This window comes from Caenorhabditis briggsae, assembly GCF_000004555.2.
Source record: "Caenorhabditis briggsae complete genome, chrII, whole genome shotgun sequence".
NCBI lineage: Eukaryota > Metazoa > Nematoda > Chromadorea > Rhabditida > Rhabditidae > Caenorhabditis > Caenorhabditis briggsae.
Window position 1 is genome coordinate 9946483 of NC_013486.2, and position 22530 is coordinate 9969012.

Consider the following 22530-nt stretch of genomic DNA (forward strand, 5'->3'; position numbering starts at 1 on the left):
CCTGGAACAATAGAAAAACCGGACTTTCTAATACAGGTTTTACGGAAATTTGGATCTACCTTTTTTGAAATATTTTCCTGTCAGCCCCCACCTTTAAAGCATTCCCACTCAAAATTCATTTTTGTTCTCCTTCTTCCCAAACGTCATTCTTAATATCAATATGATTCTTACAGAATACTTTCGTTCCCTCCTCTTGAGATTGAAAAATCGAAAACAATTATACTGAAGAGCCGAAATGCACACTCTACTTCTTCTTCAATTTCTTCGTCTCGAATCATCTTTATAAATACACACATTTATATATGTTATTCATCCACACACTTCTATTCAATCCATTGAGCAAAAAGACAACACAGTGAGCTTTGTTTACAGTAATCGCGTGAAGGAGGAATCGAGAGAAAGCTAACAATGTGACACCTGCAAAAACAATGTACTACTGTAGAGGAATGCTAGTGAAGTGTAGTTGCAAATTTATGAATGATATGACTTTGCACAAAGTCACCTGGATGTTTCTGTTTTATGAGCAATTCAATACATGATGGAATTTCGTGTCAGGATCAAACAATATTAAACCTTTTTTTGTCTTCGAACTTTAATAAAACCACCTGTACTGAAAGAATTAAGAATGAAGCTTGAACAAAAATACAAGTTAAGACAAGGAATGTGGTTTTTCTATTATATACATAAACCAGTATATTATTATGGTGCCAAAAATCGGACATGTGGAAGAGAAACGCCGGTGGCCGTGNNCGAAGGTCCCCCACCCACAACTACCGCGAACAATTTTTGACCTGAACAATTTTTCTGAAAACGCACGAAAATCGAGAAAAAATCCGAAAAAAAAACTTTTTCAGGTTATCGGTAGATTGTACAGTTGTTGAGACTTTTCTGACCAGCGGGCCACACCTACCACACCTTCCATTTTTTGCACCAGAATGATAGCTTCAAATGAAAATTTCGAAACCATCCATCAGAGGAGCTTAAAAATATTTAAAACTGATACATCCCAAAAGAAGATGCAACACTCTCTCAAAAAACCTTTAGAGTTCTGGACTAATTTTATTAAATTTGTTGAAACTTTGGCAGAAGATACATCGTTTATGACTGATATTGAGAATGTTCCTGAAAATCCAGTGTTAGAATTGAATTGAAGAGTCTACCTTGGTACATTTTCCTAGTTGACACCTTTCAAAAATGTTTTTTGGTTTTTGAGATACAGATTTCTGGCTCTATGAGACGATGAGAAGTCATCCGTTCTCGCTTCTCCGCGTTTTTCGCATTTTCAAAGCTGATTTTTCAACAAAAACTCCGAAGAAACCTTCACTTGACTTTATGGCAAAATCAAGGAGGTTTCAAATGTCGACCCAGGGTATTTCTAATTGTTTTCTACTATGTCTTACTCTCGAGACTGAACATTTCCACTTCTTTATTCTCGTCTTTATCACACTACCTATTTTCATATTTAATGTGTTTATGAAAGGAAGCCGAAAATCCAATCATAAAGTCAAACCTTCTGCTTCTGCTTTCCTAATTTGTAATTACAAAAGCAAAAGACCCTTCTCACACATATGTTGTGATTATATTGTTGTTATGTAAGCTCTCTCTCTCATCATAATATGTTTTGCGGTAACCTCAATTACTTTTCTCTTCCTCTTCTTATTTCCTTTCCTTATGTCAATTACTCATTCAACCCCTTGTGATTATAATAATTTCGGCTCAAAACCCGCCCCTCTCCTTCTTCATTTTCGAAACTTGCAATTATTTTATGTCTAGAGTATAAATATTTACTTCTGCTGCCCAATATTCGTAGTGTAAACTTTTTCACAACAATTTCATTCTCAGAATTCCACGTTGTGACAGGTGAGAATTATGTCTCTCTTTTTTTGTTTGGCACATATGGATTCACGTGATACCTCAGAGGAAGCACATGAGCTGATTCTTATGGATTCATCATAATTCACGGCAACTTTTGAGACATGTATTCCGATTTGATTCTGTTAAAAATGCGTGGTGGTAATGTGTCTGCTGGTTTACACCCACTTTCAAAAAGTTTTCTAGTTTCAATCCAGAATCTGATTACGTAAACCAAACGGAATCAGTTTTCAAAGATTAGGCATATCAATGAAACAACATTCTAATTCTCGAAATTGCCTTTTCTGAACAACACCTTGGCGTTAGACGAACTATAAAATAGTGGAGTAATTCTGCTCTTGAAATCAAATCAAAATAGTTTTTTAAACTTCAGTACCCTTTTTACTAGCATTTTAAGCTCAATTATTTCAATTTCTACAAGAGATATCAAAAATCGGTCAACTGATAAACTGTTGGTTATATTATGACAAACATTTTATCAGTTAGCAAATTTCTGTTATTTTTAATAGAAATGGAGATAATTGATCTCAAAGTACAAGTGCATGGTGGCCTGCTGTTATATTGTTTCCGGTATTTCAAACTTGAGCTTAACTGGAATCCAACTTTTCTGATCCGTCCAAGACCAACCAATATCATCTCCTCTTCTCCTGCCACCCACTTAATTCACACACTATACAATGTTTTCACACTTTTGACCTATCCTTCTAATCCTACAGTAACCCTTTCCTCGTTTCTTCCTTATTGTCACCCTCTTCAAAAGTGGGCGGAGCACCTTCCGGTTGGTGGTCCCTTCCAAGAGAGGAGGAGCTTGCCTTCTAGGAACCTTTACCTTTCACTCGGTTATTATAACTATTCTATTTGTCAGAATGCCTTCTCCGCCATCTTCATCAGCTTGCTCTGTTCTACCTCCATCTAGTCTTGAACAGATTCTCAGAATCCGTGCGGAACGAAATCAAAGGACTCCGAAATGTGCGAGATGCCGGAATCATGGAGTTGTTTCCGCTTTGAAAGGTTTGTCTAGTTTGAGTAATTTCATTTTTCGACGGGTGCAACTGATATTTACTGCTGTAAATCTTATGATGTTGAAATTTGACCAACAGCAAAACAATTATAAATTTCTAAACCGTAATTACGCTCTGAAATTTCGTCATAGATGTTTTATACTTCAGGTCTCACAAGGAAAATATATAATTAAAGGGTTTTGATCATGTGCTTGTATAATCATTTCAGGACATAAAAGATATTGTCAATGGAAGGATTGCATGTGTGCGAAATGTACACTGATTGCTGAAAGACAACGTGTGATGGCTGCCCAGGTGGCGCTTCGTCGTCAGCAATCTCAAGAGGAAAAGGAGACGAGAGAGCTGGAAATCCTGTTTGGTGCTTCTGGAAATGGTAAGATTGATTGAGAACATTCAAGAGTAGCTTTTACTTATTTGGCTCCCATAAGGGTTACTGTAGGTTTACCACTCAAGCTGTTGGGGATTATATCGTTCGAAACGGAAAGCGAACACACCTTAAAGGGAGACATGAGATTTTTAGTTTTCTTGGAGTCACAGTATGAATTCTGACGTAACGGTTTACAGTGTTTAGTGTTCACATAGCGCGTTGCTATCGTGCCGCCATCGTTCAGCCTCCCCAGCTTGCGCCACCGTAACCCAGCTGGTAGCGGCGCGGCACCACCAGCGTTAAGTCCACAAGTTCAACTCCTCGAGGAGCATATATGAACAGAATTGCGTCAAAAATATTTTTCATGTCCCCACACCTTTAACAACTTCCTTGATTACCTTGAAACCTGTAGAAGGGCCCCCACCCTGTCTAGTTTGAGCTCAATTATCTCAATTTCATGTGAAAAATATCAAAAAAGCGTTAACTGATAAAAAACTTTTGACGTTATGGTTGATATTTTATCAGTTTACAAGTTTTCCATGCCTCTGTCAGGAACCGGAAAAAAATTCCCTCAAAGTTAAAAGCAAGGGAGCCCTTCTATTACAGGTTTTACGAGATATAATTCGAGACTCCTAGAGCCAAAACCTCAATCATGATATTAAATTATTTTAGAAACCATGAAAATTTAACTCAAACTTGATTAGAAACCTGCTAACTCTATCTGTCGAGTGTCCTGTCCGGACAAGTGAGTACTCTTCAATGAATTCGCTACCTGCTGCGTTGAAGGTGCTAGACTATCAGGTAACCTGACACTAATATGACGAATACTCGTTACAATAGTTCATTAGGGTCATCCTTATGTACTCAAACACCTCAAACACCTAGTGTAATACAATGACATTTTTCTCGTTTTTTTCCATTGTCAAGTCAATTGCCAAAAAGGATTTTTCAGCAAATGAATTTCTCGAAATTCTTCGTCGAGACTCTGGAGATCAACGGCAAAACCTTGTGTCTCCTACAAACAACAACATATTGGTGAGTCTACTGGGCAGTATGTGTTCGTTGGGGCAGAGAAACGAGTGGATGCGCTCTCTTCTAACCCCATTGTCTCTCTTTTTCCCCAGTAATGTCTAGTCCTCGGAGAGTGTCCTTGTTTCGCCAGCACGATGGCCGAGTGGTTAAGGCGTTGGACTTAAGTTCCAATGGTGGATAACACCGCGTGGGTTCGAACCCCACTCGTGCTATAGCTTTTTTGTTTATTTACAAGCAGGTGCATCCTCGTTCTAATCCCAAAACGGTAGTTCTCTCACACCTGGTTGCGCAACTCAATTAGCGTGAAGGCACTGTAGAGGAAGGCAGCTGGGTGGAAGTGGGGGAATAAGCTAATCACAATATTGATGGGATTAAGCTCGATTAGCACTTATTCCTAGCACTCATAAGTCAATCGCACCTTCTTTAAAAGATTAACCTTTTCTGACCCTGGATAACTGTTCAGATGAAAAAGAGGACGATCTTCAAGGGATGCGCAGCTCTCCGAGCTCACCTACTGGATCAGAGACTATCGTTAGCAACTCATCCCCACAGGCTCTCTCCTCTGGATCCACTCCAAGCAGTACTTCTGGAATGATTCCACCAAGTCCGATCTTCAATAACAATGGATTCCCACAAATACCAATGTTGAACCCGATGATGCAACCAAACAGACATATGATGGGTTTTCCAAGTAAGAGTTTTTAGTCATTTGTAATAAAATAGTATTATAATTTCCTACTTTCAGTGTTTCCAGTGATGCCTCACTTTGGGTTTCCAGTTCAGGCGATTTCTGATTTCGCATCAGCCGCCAGTCTGGCAGCACCACAACAATTCTTCCCACGGCCACTGAATATTGCCACGTCACACCAATCACATACGATATTCCCACAAACTGCTCCATTGGATTGCAGTCACCGTTTATTGAAGAGCGAAGAGTCAGAGGAGTTCCGGGAGAAGGGAAGTGAAGCTGATAACTGATCCTCACTGATTCGAACTCTATTTTAAATAATATTTATGCATCTATATTATTGTATACGTTCCATTTTTACTGTCCAATGTAAATCTCAATGAAAATTCTCAATGAAAATTCAGATTGAATAAAGAATCTTATTAAAGTTTAAAGAGAAAAAAAATAGAATGAGTTTTTTTTCGGAAATGAGCGAAGGAACGGATCAGGGTTTGAACAAAAAAGCAGTGAATTATGAAGAGGGTTGCTGATTTTTTTTGTTGGTTTTTTAAGTTTTCAGAAGAAGCAATATTTCAATATTTTGGTCAATTTTTAGGGCAGTTTGAAAGTAAATCATTCAATCAAAAAGGGGTAGGAACCGAGAAGGACTATATCAAGAGAAATTATGGACAGAAACTAGAGAACTTGAGTGAAATGGGGAGGGCAGGGGTGGGATAAGAAGAGGGAAGGAGTTTATTGTCCGGATTGGATGGTCTTCTGGGTGTGGGTGGCACGTTCCTCTCCATCCTTGTTCACCAATGATGTCACGACGTTGGCTCCTATTCCCCATGTGTTCTCACCGTCGAAGACGAGAGACTCTGGTGGGTTGTTGATGCCTCCTTGGTCGCGGGCGTAGATCTGAACAATCAGAATTTGGGGATTTCGATACTTTTGTTATTCAACTCACGGTCAAATTCTTTCCTGGCTTGATGCTGACATTGGCTGGAATGCTGTAGACGATCTCGCGTCTTCCGTCCAACTTTCTTCTGATCTTGTGCTCACCGACGTTCTCATCCTGAAACAATTCTCTTTTATTTCTTGAACCTCAAATCTTGTCCCTTACCTTGTTTCTGCTCGTGTTCTCAAGTTTGATGAACTTTCCATTTGGATCGCACTCAGAAATGGTCACATTTCCCTTGGCAGACCTCTGGAAAGTGGTCTTAGTCGACACTTCACCGCGAACCGATCTCGTCGAGTCGGTGTTTTCTTGTTGTTGGAGAGAGTGAGTCTTGACGGCTTGCTCAACCATTTGGGTGAGTCCAACTCTGTAACAACATGGTGGAAACTCTTCAGAATACAAGGAATCTAACCTGCTCTCTTCTTGCTCAAGCATCTTTCTGTAGATGGCGATTTCGGCATCCAACATTTGCTTGGTATCCAAAAGGGCTTGGAGCTCAGCAACCAATGTCTGGCATTCCTCACGCATTCTTCTCAAAGTGGCATCTCTGTCGTTGAGAGCAGCCTCGTATTGTCTTTGATCGTCGGCCAACTGGTAGTTCAAGTTCTGGACTTCCTTCTCCAAAAGTGAGTTCTTGTTCTCCAAATCTCCCAATTTTCCACGGAGATCTCCAATGTTATCTCTCATTCTCTTGACCTCATCTCTCTGGAAGTTGGATTCCATGGCAGCACGGTTGGCGGATCCTTGAACTTCGGAGACCTTGAGTTTGTACCACGACTCCATATCTTGCTTTCCTTGCTTGGCAATGTAATCATACTCGTCCTTGATGTCACGGATAGCAAGAGCCAATTCGTTCTTGAAGAACTCGCGGGTATCAGCTGGAGCTTGAGCGAGGAGAGCTTGAAGTTCCTTGACCTCTTGCTCATGGACTCTTCTCAAGAACTCGAGTTCCTCCATCAATGTCTGTACTTGGTTTTGGAAGTCGATTCTGCCAATGGTCTCATCGTCCAAATCGCTTCTGGCCTTCTGGAGCTCTTCCCAGATTCTGGCGTTGTCTCCGTTCAAACGCTTCTCTTCATCGGTCAACTGCTTGTAACGGGCACGGAGCATCTCGAGCTCAGATTGAGCGTCAGCGATGGCATTGGTCCATTGGTTGATCTTTTCGCGATCTCCCTCACGACGATGTTGGATGTCCTCGTATCTGGATCTGTACTCAGCCAAGTCGTCCTTCAGTCTTTGGACCTTGACGTCAATCTCGGCCTTTCTACGAGCAGCATCGTCGATGTCTTTACGGGCAGTCGAGAGAGATTCAGAGTATTTGATCTGAAAATTCAAAATTATAGTCGTTATTTTTGAAATCTGTGAAAGTGAATACCTTGATTTCAGAAGTGTCTTTTCCCCACTTTCCACGGAGCTCATCCAAATCGGCAACCAATTTACGGTTTTGCTCTTCAAGCTTCTTCACACGATCGATATAGTTTCCGAGACGATCGTTGAGTCCTTGAAGTGTCTTCTTTTCCTTATCAGTGGCCTCAAGGAAAGATTTTGCAGCGTTGGCGGAAAGTGCTGGAGAGATTCCTCCGACTGTAGCTGATCCCATTTCGGTGACCATCTTCAGAACGCGTCCTAAATTTTAAATGAGATGATTAAGATGGATTTATGGTGGGAATTGTTGTTTTCAATTTGAACCAGTATTCTATATTTACCTCCTGAAGCTGGTGCTTGTGGTGCTGATTCAGCCTCCATTTTTGGTTTGAAACTCTTGAAAATTCAGTTATTGGAATAAACCAAAGGAAAGTGCCAAAGAGAGAAAAGAGTTCAATTCAAAAGAACTCAAAAAACAGAAAGAAATAAAAATATTGGTGGGTATATAGAAACTAAAATGGCAATGACACAAACACTATGCAAAATAATGGAAACCGTCGACCTGACCCTCTTCTAAACACTCCACCCAAACATGTGAAATAGTGTTGATTTTCGAGAGAATCTCGAGAAATAAAGAGAGAAAGAAATGAAGGTGTGTCAATGGTTTGCCTTCCGATCATCACTGATGATGATGATGGAGAAGAATTGGGATAAGAAGAAAAAGATATCGCAGTGATAAATAGAGAGAATACAACACGGAATTGACTTTGCCTATGAAATGAATAAGAATCTGATTCAGAAGGAGGGACGAGAAACGGAGAAGACGACGGCGTCAAGGTTGGGGTGGGCGGAGTCAAGATAATCATCTCGAAGATATCTGATCAACTCATTTAATCTTCTCAAGTGCGGAGAAGGGGTTTGGTTTTTTTAGATTGACAGTTAGCAGGATCTAGATGTTCGTATAAGCTCCTGAAAAGTACTAAAAAACTAGAGCTTGAATATTTTATATCAGTGTCTCAGAGCCCTTAACTTTTAACTTTGACCCAATTTTCTCGATTTCTGTCAAAGATAGAAAAAATTAATCAACTGATGAATTTTCAATCGAAACATGACAAACATTTTATCAGTTGACACATTTTTGATATCTTGCGTAGGAATTGAGATAATTGAGCTCCAAGTTGACAGTGTGGGAGAGTCTATTGGAGGTTTTACGGTAAGTTTATAAACTTTACTTAGAATTAGAGTTTTGTCTGACCAGTAGATTCTTTGAATTGTCTAATACTATTTTCTGAAGTTCAAATTTCAGTTCTCATTTAGAATCATAGGTAGCAGTTCAACTGTCAAGAAACTAGAAAATTTCAAAAAATCACGCCTACTGGAACTTTTCCAAGACCATATATAGCGTTTCTTCGTTTAATAATAAATCTTATCATCTCGTTATCAGGATAAATGTTCGATTGTCACTCCCATTTCTTCGTTCTGTTCCTATATTTCAAGTTGACATCGCCTGGTGACTAATCACATAAAAAATGGGTGTTTTCTCATTTGTGTCACTCAAAACACACGTCTACTTCTTCTTTTAGGGTGTGGTCATCTCATTCCTTTCTCACCTATTTCTCATCTATTTTCTAACAAGTAACTGTAAATTTTTAAATTTAAAAGGGGAAGGTACAGGGTTCCGAAAGGCCCTGCAGGAAATCGCGCCTCAGACAACTTTTTGGCACTTTTAGAACCAAAAAGGAAATGCTTTTTTTGCAGAATTATTATAATTTTGAAAAAAAAACAGAGTTAAAATCGATGAAATGCCTTAAGTCCGTCGCGTTTTCAAGTGCATTCGAGCCGACAGGAAGTGTGCTTAAGAAACAACAAACTAAACATTTTGTTGACTCAATCGGCTCAATGTCCCATTTTTATTATATATGTCATCTCTTTTCTCAACTAGTAATAAAAACTGAAAATAAAGTTTTTGAAATGTCTGAAAAATGTTTTCTATTTGCTTTTTGAGGTTTTATTCCCTTTCAAAATGTTGCCATTTCTTATTTATATGCCAAAATGTGTATTTGCCAAAGAACTGTGGTTTTTTTGCTGGACTAGTAGTGCACTTTGAATTTTCGTATTCTTCAGAAATTGATTTCGCTATTCGAATAGTTTGATCCGGGGGCGATTCCCGGAGGATTATGTTAATGAAAACTAATTCAGGGAGACAGATTTATGGGATTTTCGGGATTGATCCGATGTGGTGGTCTACTGACTAGACCGTATGGGAATCTTGAAAAGGGATTCCTAAATTATCTCCGATTCTTGATGTGTTTTCCCTATAATCTCGGTTTTTTTTAATTCTGAGTTTCAAAAATCGTCTTTCAATAAATTTGGCACTTGGAAAGAGTACTTGAGAAAACTAGTTTTCAGTTGTAAAATTTGTGATTTGTTGAGCAAATAGGAGAGTTCCAATCAAACCGTACATATCAATCAAACCGTCCATATCAAGACACGAGAAGTCTGATTTGGTATAGTCTCGTACAAAAAATATCCCATTTTGACAGATTCTGTGGAAAATAAATATTGTTTGGTTGGCCAAGAAAAAATATCAAAAACTTTTCGATCAGAAAATTTATTTCAAAGACCGTATTTCCTCCGATAAAAGCCCAGCCGTCAAATTTTAGTTCAATTATCTCGGTTCCTGTGAAAGATATCAAAAACTTGTCAACTAATAAAATGTTTATCATAATATTAGCAACATTTCATCTATCGACAGGTTTTTGATATCTTTCCCAAAAATCGAGATAATTGAGCTCAAAGTTGACGGCTTGGGTGGGATTCAATTAAAGGAAATACAGTACCTCCATTTTTGAATGTCCATTTTTCAAATTTACGCATAAAACATAGACCGAATGAAAATTTCAAGCAACATGTCTCTGTCAGATAAATTCTTATGGAAAGTTTTTAAACGCAAAAATGAAGATCTGCGTTCTTTCCAACATTCTCAGATCAATCGAAAAATATCTGTGCATGTTCGGATTAAAATTTTCTACAGAAATTGTTAAAACTAGCTAGTTTCCAGAACACATTTATCTGTAATTTTTCCAAAATAAATACTCTGCTATCTACCGTAAAACCTGTAATAGAAAGTACCCACACTGTCAACTTTGAGCTCAATTATTTCACGATAGTTTTTTTCTAGAATAAATTCCACAGAAATCCTTTCCAAAAAGTATTATCTGTGGTCTACAAAGTTTCTATTCCTCCAACGTGTTATCTTTTTTCATTTTCCCCAAAATATCAACACGTTCGCACTGATAACGACTCAAACTCTCTCTCCTTCAATCGTTCAAATCTATTTTGCCACCCTCACTTTTTTTAGTATACAGTACTGTAAAAACCAATATTTACTTCATCCTCCAAAACTGATTTCTTTTTAAAAATGATTTCCAATAAACTATTTTTTTTGTTGATCGCAAGGATCGGAAGTGAACTACAGAATAGTAAAGTGTTCGGTTCAATTGATGCGTCCGTTCACTAATTCGCATTTAATCGAAAATCTATATAATTACGATGGTCACAGGATTCGAGAGAAAAAGAGAGAGAAAGAGGTAAATAATAAACATAGAATTAGAGAAATAGAGAGAAAAAAGAAAGAGAATGTTCGGTTGATGGGGTGGGAACTCGAATTAAGGTCAGCTAGAATTACCTAGAACACCGGTCCAAATTGTTCAAAAAGTTTTAATAAAAAACTGACCTCCAGAAGCGGCTCCATTTCCTCCGGAGACATAGTTCCCAGATTGACGAGATTGCGAACGGACGGCGGTTCTCGGTTGAATCGTGGATCTGTATTGAATCTCATACTCCGAGGACTCCTTTTGAGACGACATCTTCTTTCTTTAAACGTTTCAGACTACATGGAAAATATAAAATTAGAAAAGGTACACTTTAAAAGGACAAATGAAAAAATTGGAAGAGAAAAAAAAAGTAAAACAAGATATCAACGAGCGAGGGAATGTTTCTATCTGTTGCTCCATCCAATTTGTTCCTTATCAAAAACCCAAACGAGGAGGACCGGCCGGTTTTCTACAAACACGCCTCACATATATATGTTCAACATTTTTTTGAGTACACCTCAGCAACAGCAGAAATAAAAAAAAACAGCACAGAGCCCCACAGAAAACAAATAAGGTTGGAGGAGTAGGTGGAGGTAGAAAGGGACAAAAGACACGCCCCTTTTTGTGTTCATGGAAATTAAAATGAGTCATTTTTAACCTGTCAAACAAATTGAATAAAGGGACACATTTGCCCGATGAATTCGGTGGTGATCGAGACAAATGAAACGATCGAATTTCGTGTGCATTTGCATTGATGGAAGAAGAATGGCATGACAAAGAATGTTGCCAGAAAAAATCATTTAGAATACTTCTTTAAAAATTATATAGATGATTTCAGAAATGGGATAGCATTGGAAGGCATGTGGGTGTTCGTATCATTAGTCATCAAGCTCCATAAAAAAAGTAAACCTTTTCTAATTGACACTTTTTTCAAACTGATTACTCACAGAAGAAAAAAAAGAGTGAGGTGGTTGATGGGGGCTAAAAGTAAGGAGCAGTAGAAAAAAGTGAAGCGAGTAAAAAAAAGAAATCGGAAAGACACACATACACAAAATAAGCATTCCTACAGAATACCCAAAGGGTATTGTGAGGACGGTGCGGGTGGGTCGATGAGGCGCCCCCTGAGAAGCCCGAGCTCCGCCCACATTTTGTTGCCGAACCCGTCGAAAAACGAGCTGGGGCTGCTATTTGCGTTCCTCCCATTTCTCTGCGCTTCATTTTACCCCAAAACGATGCTGCTACTCTTGGCGACAGTGATGGAAAAAGTTTTCCCGAGAGAAAGATGACGACTACTTTTGGAAGAGAGGGAAATGCCGATTATAACACAGTCAAGGACAAGAGAAATGAATTGGAATCGAAGGTGTTAGTGAGGGAAAACGAGGACATTGTTAACAATGTGTTTTGGTTTAATCTATGAGAATCGAAGTGGCCAAAATAGGTTTACTATCCAAAAGAATACCTATACCACCAATTCTCTAAAAGAAGCCCTATACGTGCACTTTGAACTCAATTATCTGGGTTGTTTCAAAAGATATAAAAAATATGTCAACTAATGAATTGCTGCTGCCTTTACGAATATAATTTTATCAGTTGGCACATTTGGACATATTTTACAGGAAACGAGATAATTGAGCTCAAAGTGTTTAGGGTGGGGTTCTGTTAGAGCATTTACGGTATGTGCGTATCAAAACTTAAAAATTGAAAGATTTCATTAGCTGGGCGTTGTCAGTTTTACCATAATTCCTCTAATAGAAGCTCAGCGAACCCTTCAACTTTGAGCTCAATTATCTCGATTCCTGGGAAAGATACCAAAAGATTTAAAATTGAAAAAATATTGCTCACCCTACGATAAAAAATTTATCAATTCACAAATTTCAATATCTTTCACAGGAATCGAGATAATTGAGCTCAAAGTGGACGGTTTGGGTGGGCTTCTATTGAAGGAATACGGTAATTTGATCGTTAATCGCATAAACTGCATGATTTAGAACCAAAGCTTTTTTGGTCTATATTTTTTTCAAAAATGAAGCCAAGCCGATTTCGATCAATCATCTTTCATCCTATTTGCCTAGAATCGTACCAGACATAATTCGACTGTTATTTTTTTCGGTTTGAGTTCAGTCTCTAATTATTTAAACTGGTTTCTAGTTTCCGATTGAAAAAGCAAAGAAAAATATACAAAATGATGGATTAAGAAGAGTTTTATACCGTCTTATAGATCATAAAAAGAAGAAGAGTATTTTGAAAAAAATTTTCGCCGAGGAAAATATTTTAGATTCCAAGTTTGGAAGCAAAGAAAGATTTGGGCGATGAATTCTCGAAAATGGGATTTGATGAAATGAGGGAGAGGGAGGGGAGAGGGAGGGGAGAGGCTAAACCTTGAAAAAGCAAATTGAAGTCAGAAGTGATGGAGGCGTTTTACGGTTGGTCGACGTCCTCCTCCTTCTTTCCTTTTTTTCTCGTTTCAACTGGATTCGATTCTTCTACTTTTTCTTCTGGCCGTCCAACCATTTTCTATTCAGAAAACGGGACGACGCCCAATTTTCTGTTTCTTCTGCCGGTGATGATTCTTCGGGAGGAGAGGAATCGGAACGAGGAAAAACGAAATAAAAAAGGTTTGGAAAATAAATGAAAAGAAGAATAAGCAAAAAGTTGGAAAGAGATGATGATTGGGTTTGGAACGAATTGTAGGATTGCATGGAAGAGAGAGAGAGAGAGTAATGTGTGGACGAATTTTGATTTTTGATCATGATCTATAAAAAAAGAAGAGTTTTGGTTTTTTTACGAAATATATCTATATCTACCGTAGGCACACAAAAGCTACGGCAGCTAGAAAAAAGTCTTGAAATTCAATTTCACACATTTTTACAGTTCGCCACTTTTTTCTACCTCTTGTAGTTTTGAGATATGCGCCTTTAAAGTAGGTAGGCGCTATCTTCGTCAGGCGCCCAAATCGCGGTGCCAACTTTAAAGGCGATTTCAGTCTCACGTTCAAAGATGGGGGACATGAAAAAATACGAAAAAAAGTTTTTATCGAAATTCCGTCAAAAAACACTGTACACCATCACACCAGAATGCATACCGCAGCTCCGAGAAAACTCCGGAAAGTCTCCTGTCGTTATTTTCTAGAACTACAAAGAAATCAGATCGACGATGCAAAAGTTTCTAATAGGATTGGCTTAGGTTCATTTATAGTAAACCTCATCGAACGGAAGTTTTCCATCCTCTCGACTTTCAGCCTGTTTACAATGTTTCTACTCGATTAAAGTTTGAAAACTGGAACCCAAAACCGGGTACAAAACCCAATGAATAATTGGTTCGGAATAATAATAATGCAAATAAAAATGTAATCCTGTACTGTACACATAGTAAAAGAGACGGAGACGGACTGTTCATAGTTGAGAGTGAATTCGAGTGACCTGCTTGATTTCAATCGGGACGGACAAAACTGTGAAAACGAATTTAAATGGTTTAGCAAAACGAGGTTAGGCTGCATAAAACAACTGCAAACAATTTCCGGGGGTCCTGGAACATGAGAGTGTGCAAAGAAGATATCAAAATCCACCCAATTTATACTTTTCATCTTCATTTTCGTTTTTTTTTGTGATGACTCAAATGGGTGTGTCTCTCTGTCCCTTTTCATGTCGGAGGAGGAGGACACGGCACAGAAAAAAGTGACAAAAAATGAAAAGAGGGGAACGCCTTCTAATTGGTGTCGTCTGGACACTTGTCATCACGCCTTCCTTTCCTTTTTGTGTAAACAGTTTTACACAGGCGGTACATATACAAAATAAAAGAAACAAACTGTTTTGAAAAGAGAGTGATGAGAGGTTTTGTTGTTTTGGTTTATTAGATTTCAGATGAATATGATGAATTGTTTTGAAGAAAAGAAGAAGATTGCTCATAATTGAATATTTGTGAATGGTATTGAAAAACCGATTAGGCTCTTGGTAACTTGTTGATTCCGGTTTGGAAAGTGGAGCATCAAACCAAAAGTCATTATTGGAAGCTCTCATAGAAAAAACCAAACAGCGAACGTTTTATTCTTGAATTTTAATTTGGCAAAGAAACCCCGGGGGGAAAGTATGACGAAAGTAAAGTATTGAGTATGACGAAAGTAAAGTATAGTAGTATAAAGTATTTTATGGTGAAACCTGGGATTGTCCGAAATACATTCATACCGTATTCGCTCACATAGAAGCCCATCCTCTACGGGTCCTTCGAGCTCAATTATCTCGGTTCCTTCGAGAAATATCAAAAATTTGTCGACTGATAAAATGTTGGTAATTAAAAAAAAAATTTTATCCGTTTACAGATTTTTGATATCTTTTAAAGGAATCGAGATAACTGAGCATAAAGTGCACGTATGGGGGGCTTATATTATACCACTAAAGGTAGTTTTTCAGCAAAATTTCAGCGTTATTGGTTGTCTTACCTGAGCCCTTTTTCATGGGGATTGGGATATTTTTCTTAAAATAATTCCCCATACGTATCGAGAACCCAAAATGGCAATTAACCAAACTTTCAGTATACACTCTAATAGAATCCCCCGAAACCATAAATTTCGAGCCCATATATCTCTGTTTCCTGTAAAAAAGTGATTAACTAATAAAATATTGTTGAAAATATGATGAAAGTTTTGTTACTAGATCACTTTTTGATATCTTCTACATAAAACAAGATACATTGGCACAAAGTTGGCGGCTTGAGTGGCCATATATTAGTGTGTTTACGGTAATTCCCCAAAACTAGCTCTACTCAGACCCGACTAACCGAATATAGCGGAAGTTTGTCGGTATAAAATTTCTGAGAGTTTCCTTAAAATTATCAAATAATCTGCTGAAAATTTTCATACTATTCCGAAGCATATCGATGTCATAGTTACGACATCCGATCAATAATCTTGGCATGAAAAAAGATATGATCTACTTTAAGGCCTGCTCCAGGAATAGTTCTTTTGATAATAATGCTGATAAATTTACAGTTGACCATAAATATCAAAACTACTTTATAGAAAAAGCAACCGGTATACAAAACCGCCGGAAAATTCGTCATCACACCAACAACTACAAAATAGATGATTGAAATTCAACATTTGCTTGTTTCCGTGTCGTCTCCTCTTCTTTTCCTCTTCCAACCCAATACTTTTCGGTACTCTCAGTATACCGAATTCGCGCACTACACAACCGTATAAGCCGGTTCTTTGCTTGCGCGACGACGCACGTCTGTGTGTCCGATGGCAGCAGCTCTCTTCTTCTCTCTCACGTTTCGTCAACTACCCGAGTTAGGCGCATTTACAAACAGATGTTGATTCATGACAAATACCCCTCACTTTTCCATAAAAATTCGACTGCAAAAAAAGAAGAGTTCTTGAAAGTTTTCAACACAGTGAGGAAGAGGAAAGACTATATAGGTTTAGATACGGTAGACAGGGTCAGTCCAGTTTTAAATCCTGTAGATCTGAAGCCGTTTAAAGGATGGCACATGATTACCCGGACTAAAGTTCGTACTAGAATAAAATTTAGATGTGTTGCGATCAAGTTTGGAGTGCAGAAGTTTAAATCGTTCATCAGTAAACTGGACAAGCTTCAAATTATTTGATCAACTTTGAGATGAGTTATCGATTGTCAATGTTGTTTCACCTGATGAAAATCACAACGGCGTGCAAGAAACATTTCATCTTTGGACAGTCATAACAATACCTAGACTGGAGAAATTGCTTTGAAAATTTCAGTAGCTTTGAGTCAAGCGTATTTATTTCTGCCAATTTTCGTGCTTTGATAACACTAATGTCCAAAGATATACCCGTTTTTATCAGTCCGGCTAATTGGAAGCCCCAAAGGTAATCTGAAATAGTGGATTCAATGTCAACATTCATACATAGATTTTTTGCCAATTTGACAACTAACATTTCATGACAACCTATTGTTCGAATTGTATCTCATTCATAATTTCAAGCCAGTTCATCTCTTTTATAGAATCTCTCTTCTTTCGATCGTTGACACAAATACAATGTTTCATCGCCGGATTAGTGGAACATTGGTTCGTTTTTTCCACCGCTTACTCCGATACGTTCCTCGTTTCGGCTAATCGGAATTGGACTGAGGGACGAAAAGATTGAAAGGCAAACAGTGGGGGTAAAATATGCGTTTTGGAGTAGAAAGAAGATCAGAAGAAGATTCTGGGGAAAAGTTGTACGTGAGAATTCAAGAGATGGGATCCGGAGTTTATGTTCGGAATTGAAGAATTCTAGAACTCATAGATAACGAGCCAATTGCATGATTTTTGATAAAAAATGTTTCTCACTGGAAAGTTTAAAATGATTGATAACTTTTTAAAGATACTTTACCGGAAGATTGGAAATGTACAGGATGGCGCACAATTACCCGGACCTGATAAAGCGAGTATATCTTTAGACACAAGCATCTTGGAAGCAAGAAAATTGGTAGAAACATAATAATATTTCGTTTGATTCAAAGCAACTGAAATTTTTAAAAGTCCAAAGATGAACGGTGTAACGTTCCTTGCATGCCGTTGTGATTTTCATGAGATTAAGTAACTTTGACAAGCGATAACTCATCTCAAAGTTCACCAAATGATCTGGAACTTGACCAGTGTATTGATGAATGATTAGAATTTCTGCTCTCTGAATTTTAGTCCAGCACAACGTTTCATTCAAGTTTTATGCTAGTACTAACTTGAGTCTGTGTAATTATGCGCTACCCTGTAGACAACTAATTGAATACCTCCCAATGGAAGTTTCAAATGATAACTTTTTGAAGATAGACTTATAAGGATGAAATTCGAATTCCTCATGTACAATCAATTGTTCAAGACAAAATCCAAAGTTAGCTGTTGAACTTTTGCTCATTAATCATTGATCACTCCTTCAAACCAACGGTTTTTTCGATATCCAGTCCAATGTTTCGCAACACAAAAAATTTCGAAATTTTCTCAAATCTTTTTTGCTCATTTCTTCTCGGAAAAGTGCGCGGGCGGGCTAGGAGCAAAAAAAGAAGAAGAATTAATTGTAGAAACGTAGTCCTCCGTAAGCTTCTTTAGCCATTTTACAAACATTTGGCTACCTACCTACGCGCGTTTCGGAGGACCCAATAATCAACGATTTTTTGCAACAAGTGAAAATGAGGGAGAGAGAGAAAAGTACTAAAATTACTTTCGAAATAGGGGAAAAATTTTCAAAAAGATTTATTTATCTCACGACACAATGAAAAAAATAGGATTGGAATGTATGTACGATTTGGGGGTGGAGTTTGGAAGTGTGGCGGATTTGGGAAAGGATTCGGTGGGCATTTTTCAAAAAAGCAAATTTATCGAAAAGAAATCGTCTAGAAGATGGGAGTTTCTTAACGAGAAGAAGCGACCGTCGTCTGAATATGCGATGCCTTCTCAATTCCGTGAGAGTTGTACAGGAATGTCTCAACAACTTGTCCTTGTCCCCATGATGGATGAGATTCCATCACGATTGAGTCTGGTGGAGAGTGGATTCCTCCGGCGTTGCGTCCATAGATCTGAAAATCAAAAATAAGAAATCAACCAAGTTTCAGTTCAAAACTACCTTGAGGTGTCCGTGTGGGTGAATAACAGAGTGGGATGGAAGGTGGAAGGTGAATGCTTGTGTTCCATCAATAACACGGCGGATTTCGAAGTGACTCACATCCTCGGCCTGCAAAAAAAAAGAGATATATAAGATAATTGATAAGATGACTGTGAGGAGGTTTGAAAACTCACGATTGATCCACTGGTGTTCTCCAAAATAATGTACTTTCCGGTTGGATCGCACTCAATGATGCTCACATTTCCCTTGGCATGTCTCTTGAATGTGGAGCGAGTTTGGACCTCACCTTGGTCCCAATGGTCTGTCTCCAAGGTTCCAACTCTGCAAAAGTTATTTTGTTTTTACTTAGAAACAAAAACTTGAGGAATGAAAGCTGAGTTTGCATTTAAAAAAGAAAGCAAAGTGAGAATACAGGAAATGCAAAGGTGTGTAAAATATGGTGCAAGTGTTGAATGCATGTGAGAGTGTAATGTTATTCCTGAAAACCTCGGATCAGGTATGAATACAGTAGTGCCACGACCAGCTTCGTGTTGTTGCTGTGAGTATCTATGAAAACTAGGAATCTAGAACTACAGTTATATGAACTAAATACCTCAAAGTTCCTTGTGGATAAACACTGAAATACATTAAAAAAATGATTCATGGATCTACTCTATTCTAAATTCATACTCCTGGTGTTGTTGATGGAGATCAGAAGACGTCACAGCTATAGATGATCCCCCTTGTCTTCTGAATCCGAAATTGAATCTACTACTATTATTCTAATACTACGTGCACTACTATCAAATTTGATATAGCTATGAAGCATTGCAACGACTACCGAACCTTTGAACCTCCTGGTGTTGAACAGTAACCCCCTGTCCGATGTGATTGAATCTGGGAAATAATTGAGGTTTAAAAGAGAAGGATAAATGTATAAATCAAAATCGAAGGTAAGAATATTAGAGCTGCCGATGTTTATATATTCTCACCTTCCTTCCTCAGACTCAACAAGCTTTCTGTAGATGGCGATTTCGGTATCCAAAGTCTGCTTGGTGTTGAGAAGAGCCTGGAGTTCGGCAATGAGAGTCTGGCAGTCCTCACGCATGAATCGGAGAGCGTTGTCTCTCTTGACAAGCTCTGATTCGTAGGCTCTTTGATCTTCTCCGAGTTGGATTTGGAGGGTGTTGGCTTCTCTTTCCAAAGCGGCGTTACGGGCCTCGAGCTCAGAAAGCTTGGCTCTCAATGTGGTGATGCTCTCGTTCATCTTACGGATCTCCTCTTGGCGGAAAGTGGCAGCCTCGTTCTTGGAAGCAACGGAGGCTTCGACGGCGGCGATCTTAGTCTGGAAGATGGTCTCGAGGTCGACCTTGGTGGTGTGGATGATCTTGTCATATTCAGCCTTGATTTCTCTGATAGCAAGAGCCAACTCGTTCTTGAAGAACTCTCTGGTATCAGCTGGGGCTTGAGCAAGAAGAGCACGAAGTTCAGTGATCTCTTGAGCGTGGATTCTTCCCAAGAACTCCAACTCAATCTTGAGGTCATCTTCCTCGGCTTGAAGGCGAAGACGGTCAGCAATAGCGGCATCAAGCTCATCCTTGGCAGCGGCGAGTTGATGGTAAAGTTGATCTTGCTCAGCGTACAATCTCTTTTCCTCGTCAAGGATAGCGACATAACGGGACTTGTTGGTGTCAAGTTCAGCTTGTGCTTGAGCAATAGCTCCTCCCCAAGTGGTCTTTTCTCTTTCGACTTCACGACGCGCCTCCTCGTATCTGAATACATTTAAGAGATTGTTTAATAGGTTTGTAGTTTGATATTCAACCTGTGTCTGTAATCATTCAAATCATCTCTCAAGCGGTTGACCTTGACTTCAACTCCGATGGTTCCAGCATGAGCTTCAGTGATCTCACGGCGAACTTTGACGAGAGAGTCGTTGAATTTGATCTGAAATATCAAAACTCTTTCCAATTATTTTACAACCATTCCCTCAAAGTTTTAGTCTTACAATTATTTAATTCATGTCACTACTCGCACCCACACCCATTTCAGTTTCAAGCCACACTACTTGTCATCTTATCAATGCCATTCTCTTTCTTTCTTTTTGAAATTCCTTATGCCAGCACACTGGCCGCGCTTTGTTTGAGAACCATTGATATCACTGATAAGATGACTGAAAAAGAGTGTCAACAACTGTGCATGTGCGTATTTATAAGTGTGTGTTTCAGTTTCCATTCCTGGAAGTGACAGAAAAAAAAGCTGACCTTGATCTGACCGATATCATTTCCAAGAGATCCGCGCAGGGTGTCCAATTCGATGACGAGCTCCTTGTTACGATCCTCCAATTGACGGACACGGCTGATGTAAGCTTCCAAGCGGGAGTTCAATTGTTGCATCTCCTGCTTCTCACGCTCGGCGGCGGCCACGAACTCTTCAGCAGCATGGCTGGCTGATCCATATCCTGTAATCAATTAAGCTTGCAAACTTCAACATCTTTGATTGAAGTCCAATTATTGTACCAAACATTGTGAAGGCTATACAGCTACAGTATGACTAGAATCAACATCAGAAAAACGACGGACAATTCGGAGAGTACTACGATTCGTAGGTACAAGGGGGTACAAAGCGATTTAGGGGTACAACGAAGAGAGAAAAGAACTACATTTTGGGTTTTGATATAAGCTTACCGGAAATAAAACCTGTCAAAGAAGGGCCTTATAACATTTAAGTTTCCTGTAACAGATATCAAAAAGTCGTTAACTAATAAAATGTTAATTATAATATTCCAAACATTTTGTTAATGACTACTTTTTTATACCTCTTACAGGAACCGAGATAAATCAGGTCAAAGTTGGAAGTGCGGTGGGCCATTCTATTACATTTTTACGGTATGTCAATATAATCATAAGTAGTCGATAAAAACTTGAAGTTTTGATCAAAAGATCCTGTCGTTTTTAATACCGGAAGTATTTGAAACAAAAAAAACTTCAAATTATTCAAAGTTAGCGAGAATGCCCCCACATTTTTGTGAGTCAACTTAACACTCAATGATTTTTTTTTTGATAAAACAGTTATCAGCAATATTATCCAGAATACTACTTCCGATAAAATTCTTACTTTTTTCTCGCTCCCCCATCTCATCATTCAGTTGTCTACATCCAATCCTTGTTAACCCCACTAGAATTAGATTCAGGATTAGGCGGTACTGTATCAATAGAGAACAAAAAACTGCTAAGAATGCCGACAAAAAGAAGTATATAAGACAAGAGCAATAGAAAAAGATCAATTTCAAATCATCTGTCACATCGGGTTTCACCTAGTTTTTTCGCAATATTTTTCCCGGGGGAAACATCAAGGAACAATTGTGAGAATCTCAGAAGACGTGGGAACACTTACCATGGGAGGTGGATGTGGTGGTGACGGTTCTGTGCATCGAGTACGAAGTCGACATGATGAATTCCCTTGAAATTGGAAAATATGTTATCGATAACAATGGAACAAGATGATAGTAAAAGAGGGTTTCACACCTTGTGAATGTTCAAAAAAAACTTTAAAATCCTATATAAAAATAAACATCGACGTTCAGTCTAAACATGGCACAAAGATGATGGCCGTCGTCGTACAAAATGCGAAGTAGATTTGATTTTACAATGGCATTTTGGGAGAGCAAAGAAAGAAAAATGTGTTATCAGTTGGCAAAATGCTCGATTCCACTCTCTTTTATGGGGACTTATCAGGCAAAAAGGGAGAGAGGGAAAGCGAGAGGAAAAAGAAAAACTACTTTCTGACATTCTTTGTATTTGAGACATTGGGAATGTCTTTTGACATTTCATGAGGAATTTGGCATTTTGATGTGAGAACAGTTCCAGGAAAGAGGATAAGACCCTTTTGAAAATGTCGGACAGGATAGGATGGTCATTTGGATCCCGAATGTGTGATTTTCACAAATTTTCCGAGATACCTTTTCAAACGCTTAGCTCTAACAAGTAAGAATGAGGAACTTTTTGAAGAGATGATTCCATATAAAGAAAAAGAACTTATGTACACAGTCATCTCAAACTTTAGCAAACTTCGGTCACTTTGGCTATCCACAAGAATA

At 38.5% G+C, this 22530-nt stretch overlaps 4 protein-coding genes and 1 non-coding gene across 6 annotated transcripts; 2 read left to right on the top strand and 3 right to left on the bottom strand.

Annotated features, from left to right (window-relative positions):
* Window positions 1–2738: 2738 nt before the first annotated feature.
* On the top strand, window positions 2739–5271 carry Cbr-dmd-5 (the record flags this gene model as incomplete). The annotated part of the gene is made up of 4 exons (XM_045242540.1): window positions 2739–2883; window positions 3103–3267; window positions 4757–4984; window positions 5039–5271. 4 exons carry the CDS (start codon window positions 2739–2741, stop codon window positions 5269–5271), a joined length of 771 nt encoding a protein of 256 aa, XP_045092285.1.
* On the top strand, window positions 4422–4505 carry CBG28265. Its single transcript has one exon. It is a non-coding gene (tRNA).
* A 442-nt stretch (window positions 5272–5713) lies between the features above and the next one.
* Window positions 5714–7664, bottom strand: Cbr-ifb-1 (the record flags this gene model as incomplete). The annotated part of the gene is made up of 6 exons (XM_002630751.1): window positions 5714–5878; window positions 5928–6035; window positions 6084–6285; window positions 6331–7241; window positions 7294–7544; window positions 7625–7664. The coding sequence occupies 6 exons, from the start codon at window positions 7662–7664 to the stop codon at window positions 5714–5716; spliced, it is 1677 nt and encodes a 558-aa protein (XP_002630797.1).
* A 3005-nt stretch (window positions 7665–10669) lies between these two features.
* Window positions 10670–11152, bottom strand: CBG02494 (the record flags this gene model as incomplete). The annotated part of the gene is made up of 2 exons (XM_002630750.1): window positions 10670–10755; window positions 11020–11152. The coding sequence occupies 2 exons, from the start codon at window positions 11150–11152 to the stop codon at window positions 10670–10672; spliced, it is 219 nt and encodes a 72-aa protein (XP_002630796.1).
* Window positions 11153–18243: 7091 nt separating this feature from the next.
* Window positions 18244–21882, bottom strand: Cbr-ifb-2 (the record flags this gene model as incomplete). 2 transcript variants are annotated; one of them, XM_045242543.1, is made up of 8 exons in its annotated part: window positions 18244–18408; window positions 18453–18563; window positions 18629–18776; window positions 19281–19331; window positions 19427–20206; window positions 20257–20378; window positions 20696–20892; window positions 21828–21882. In XM_045242543.1, the coding sequence occupies 8 exons, from the start codon at window positions 21880–21882 to the stop codon at window positions 18244–18246; spliced, it is 1629 nt and encodes a 542-aa protein (XP_045100917.1). The 2 variants fall into 2 exon arrangements, with proteins under 2 accessions (XP_045100917.1, XP_045100918.1); XM_045242541.1 differs by lacking the exon at window positions 19281–19331.
* Between the last annotated feature and the right edge of the window lie 648 nt (window positions 21883–22530).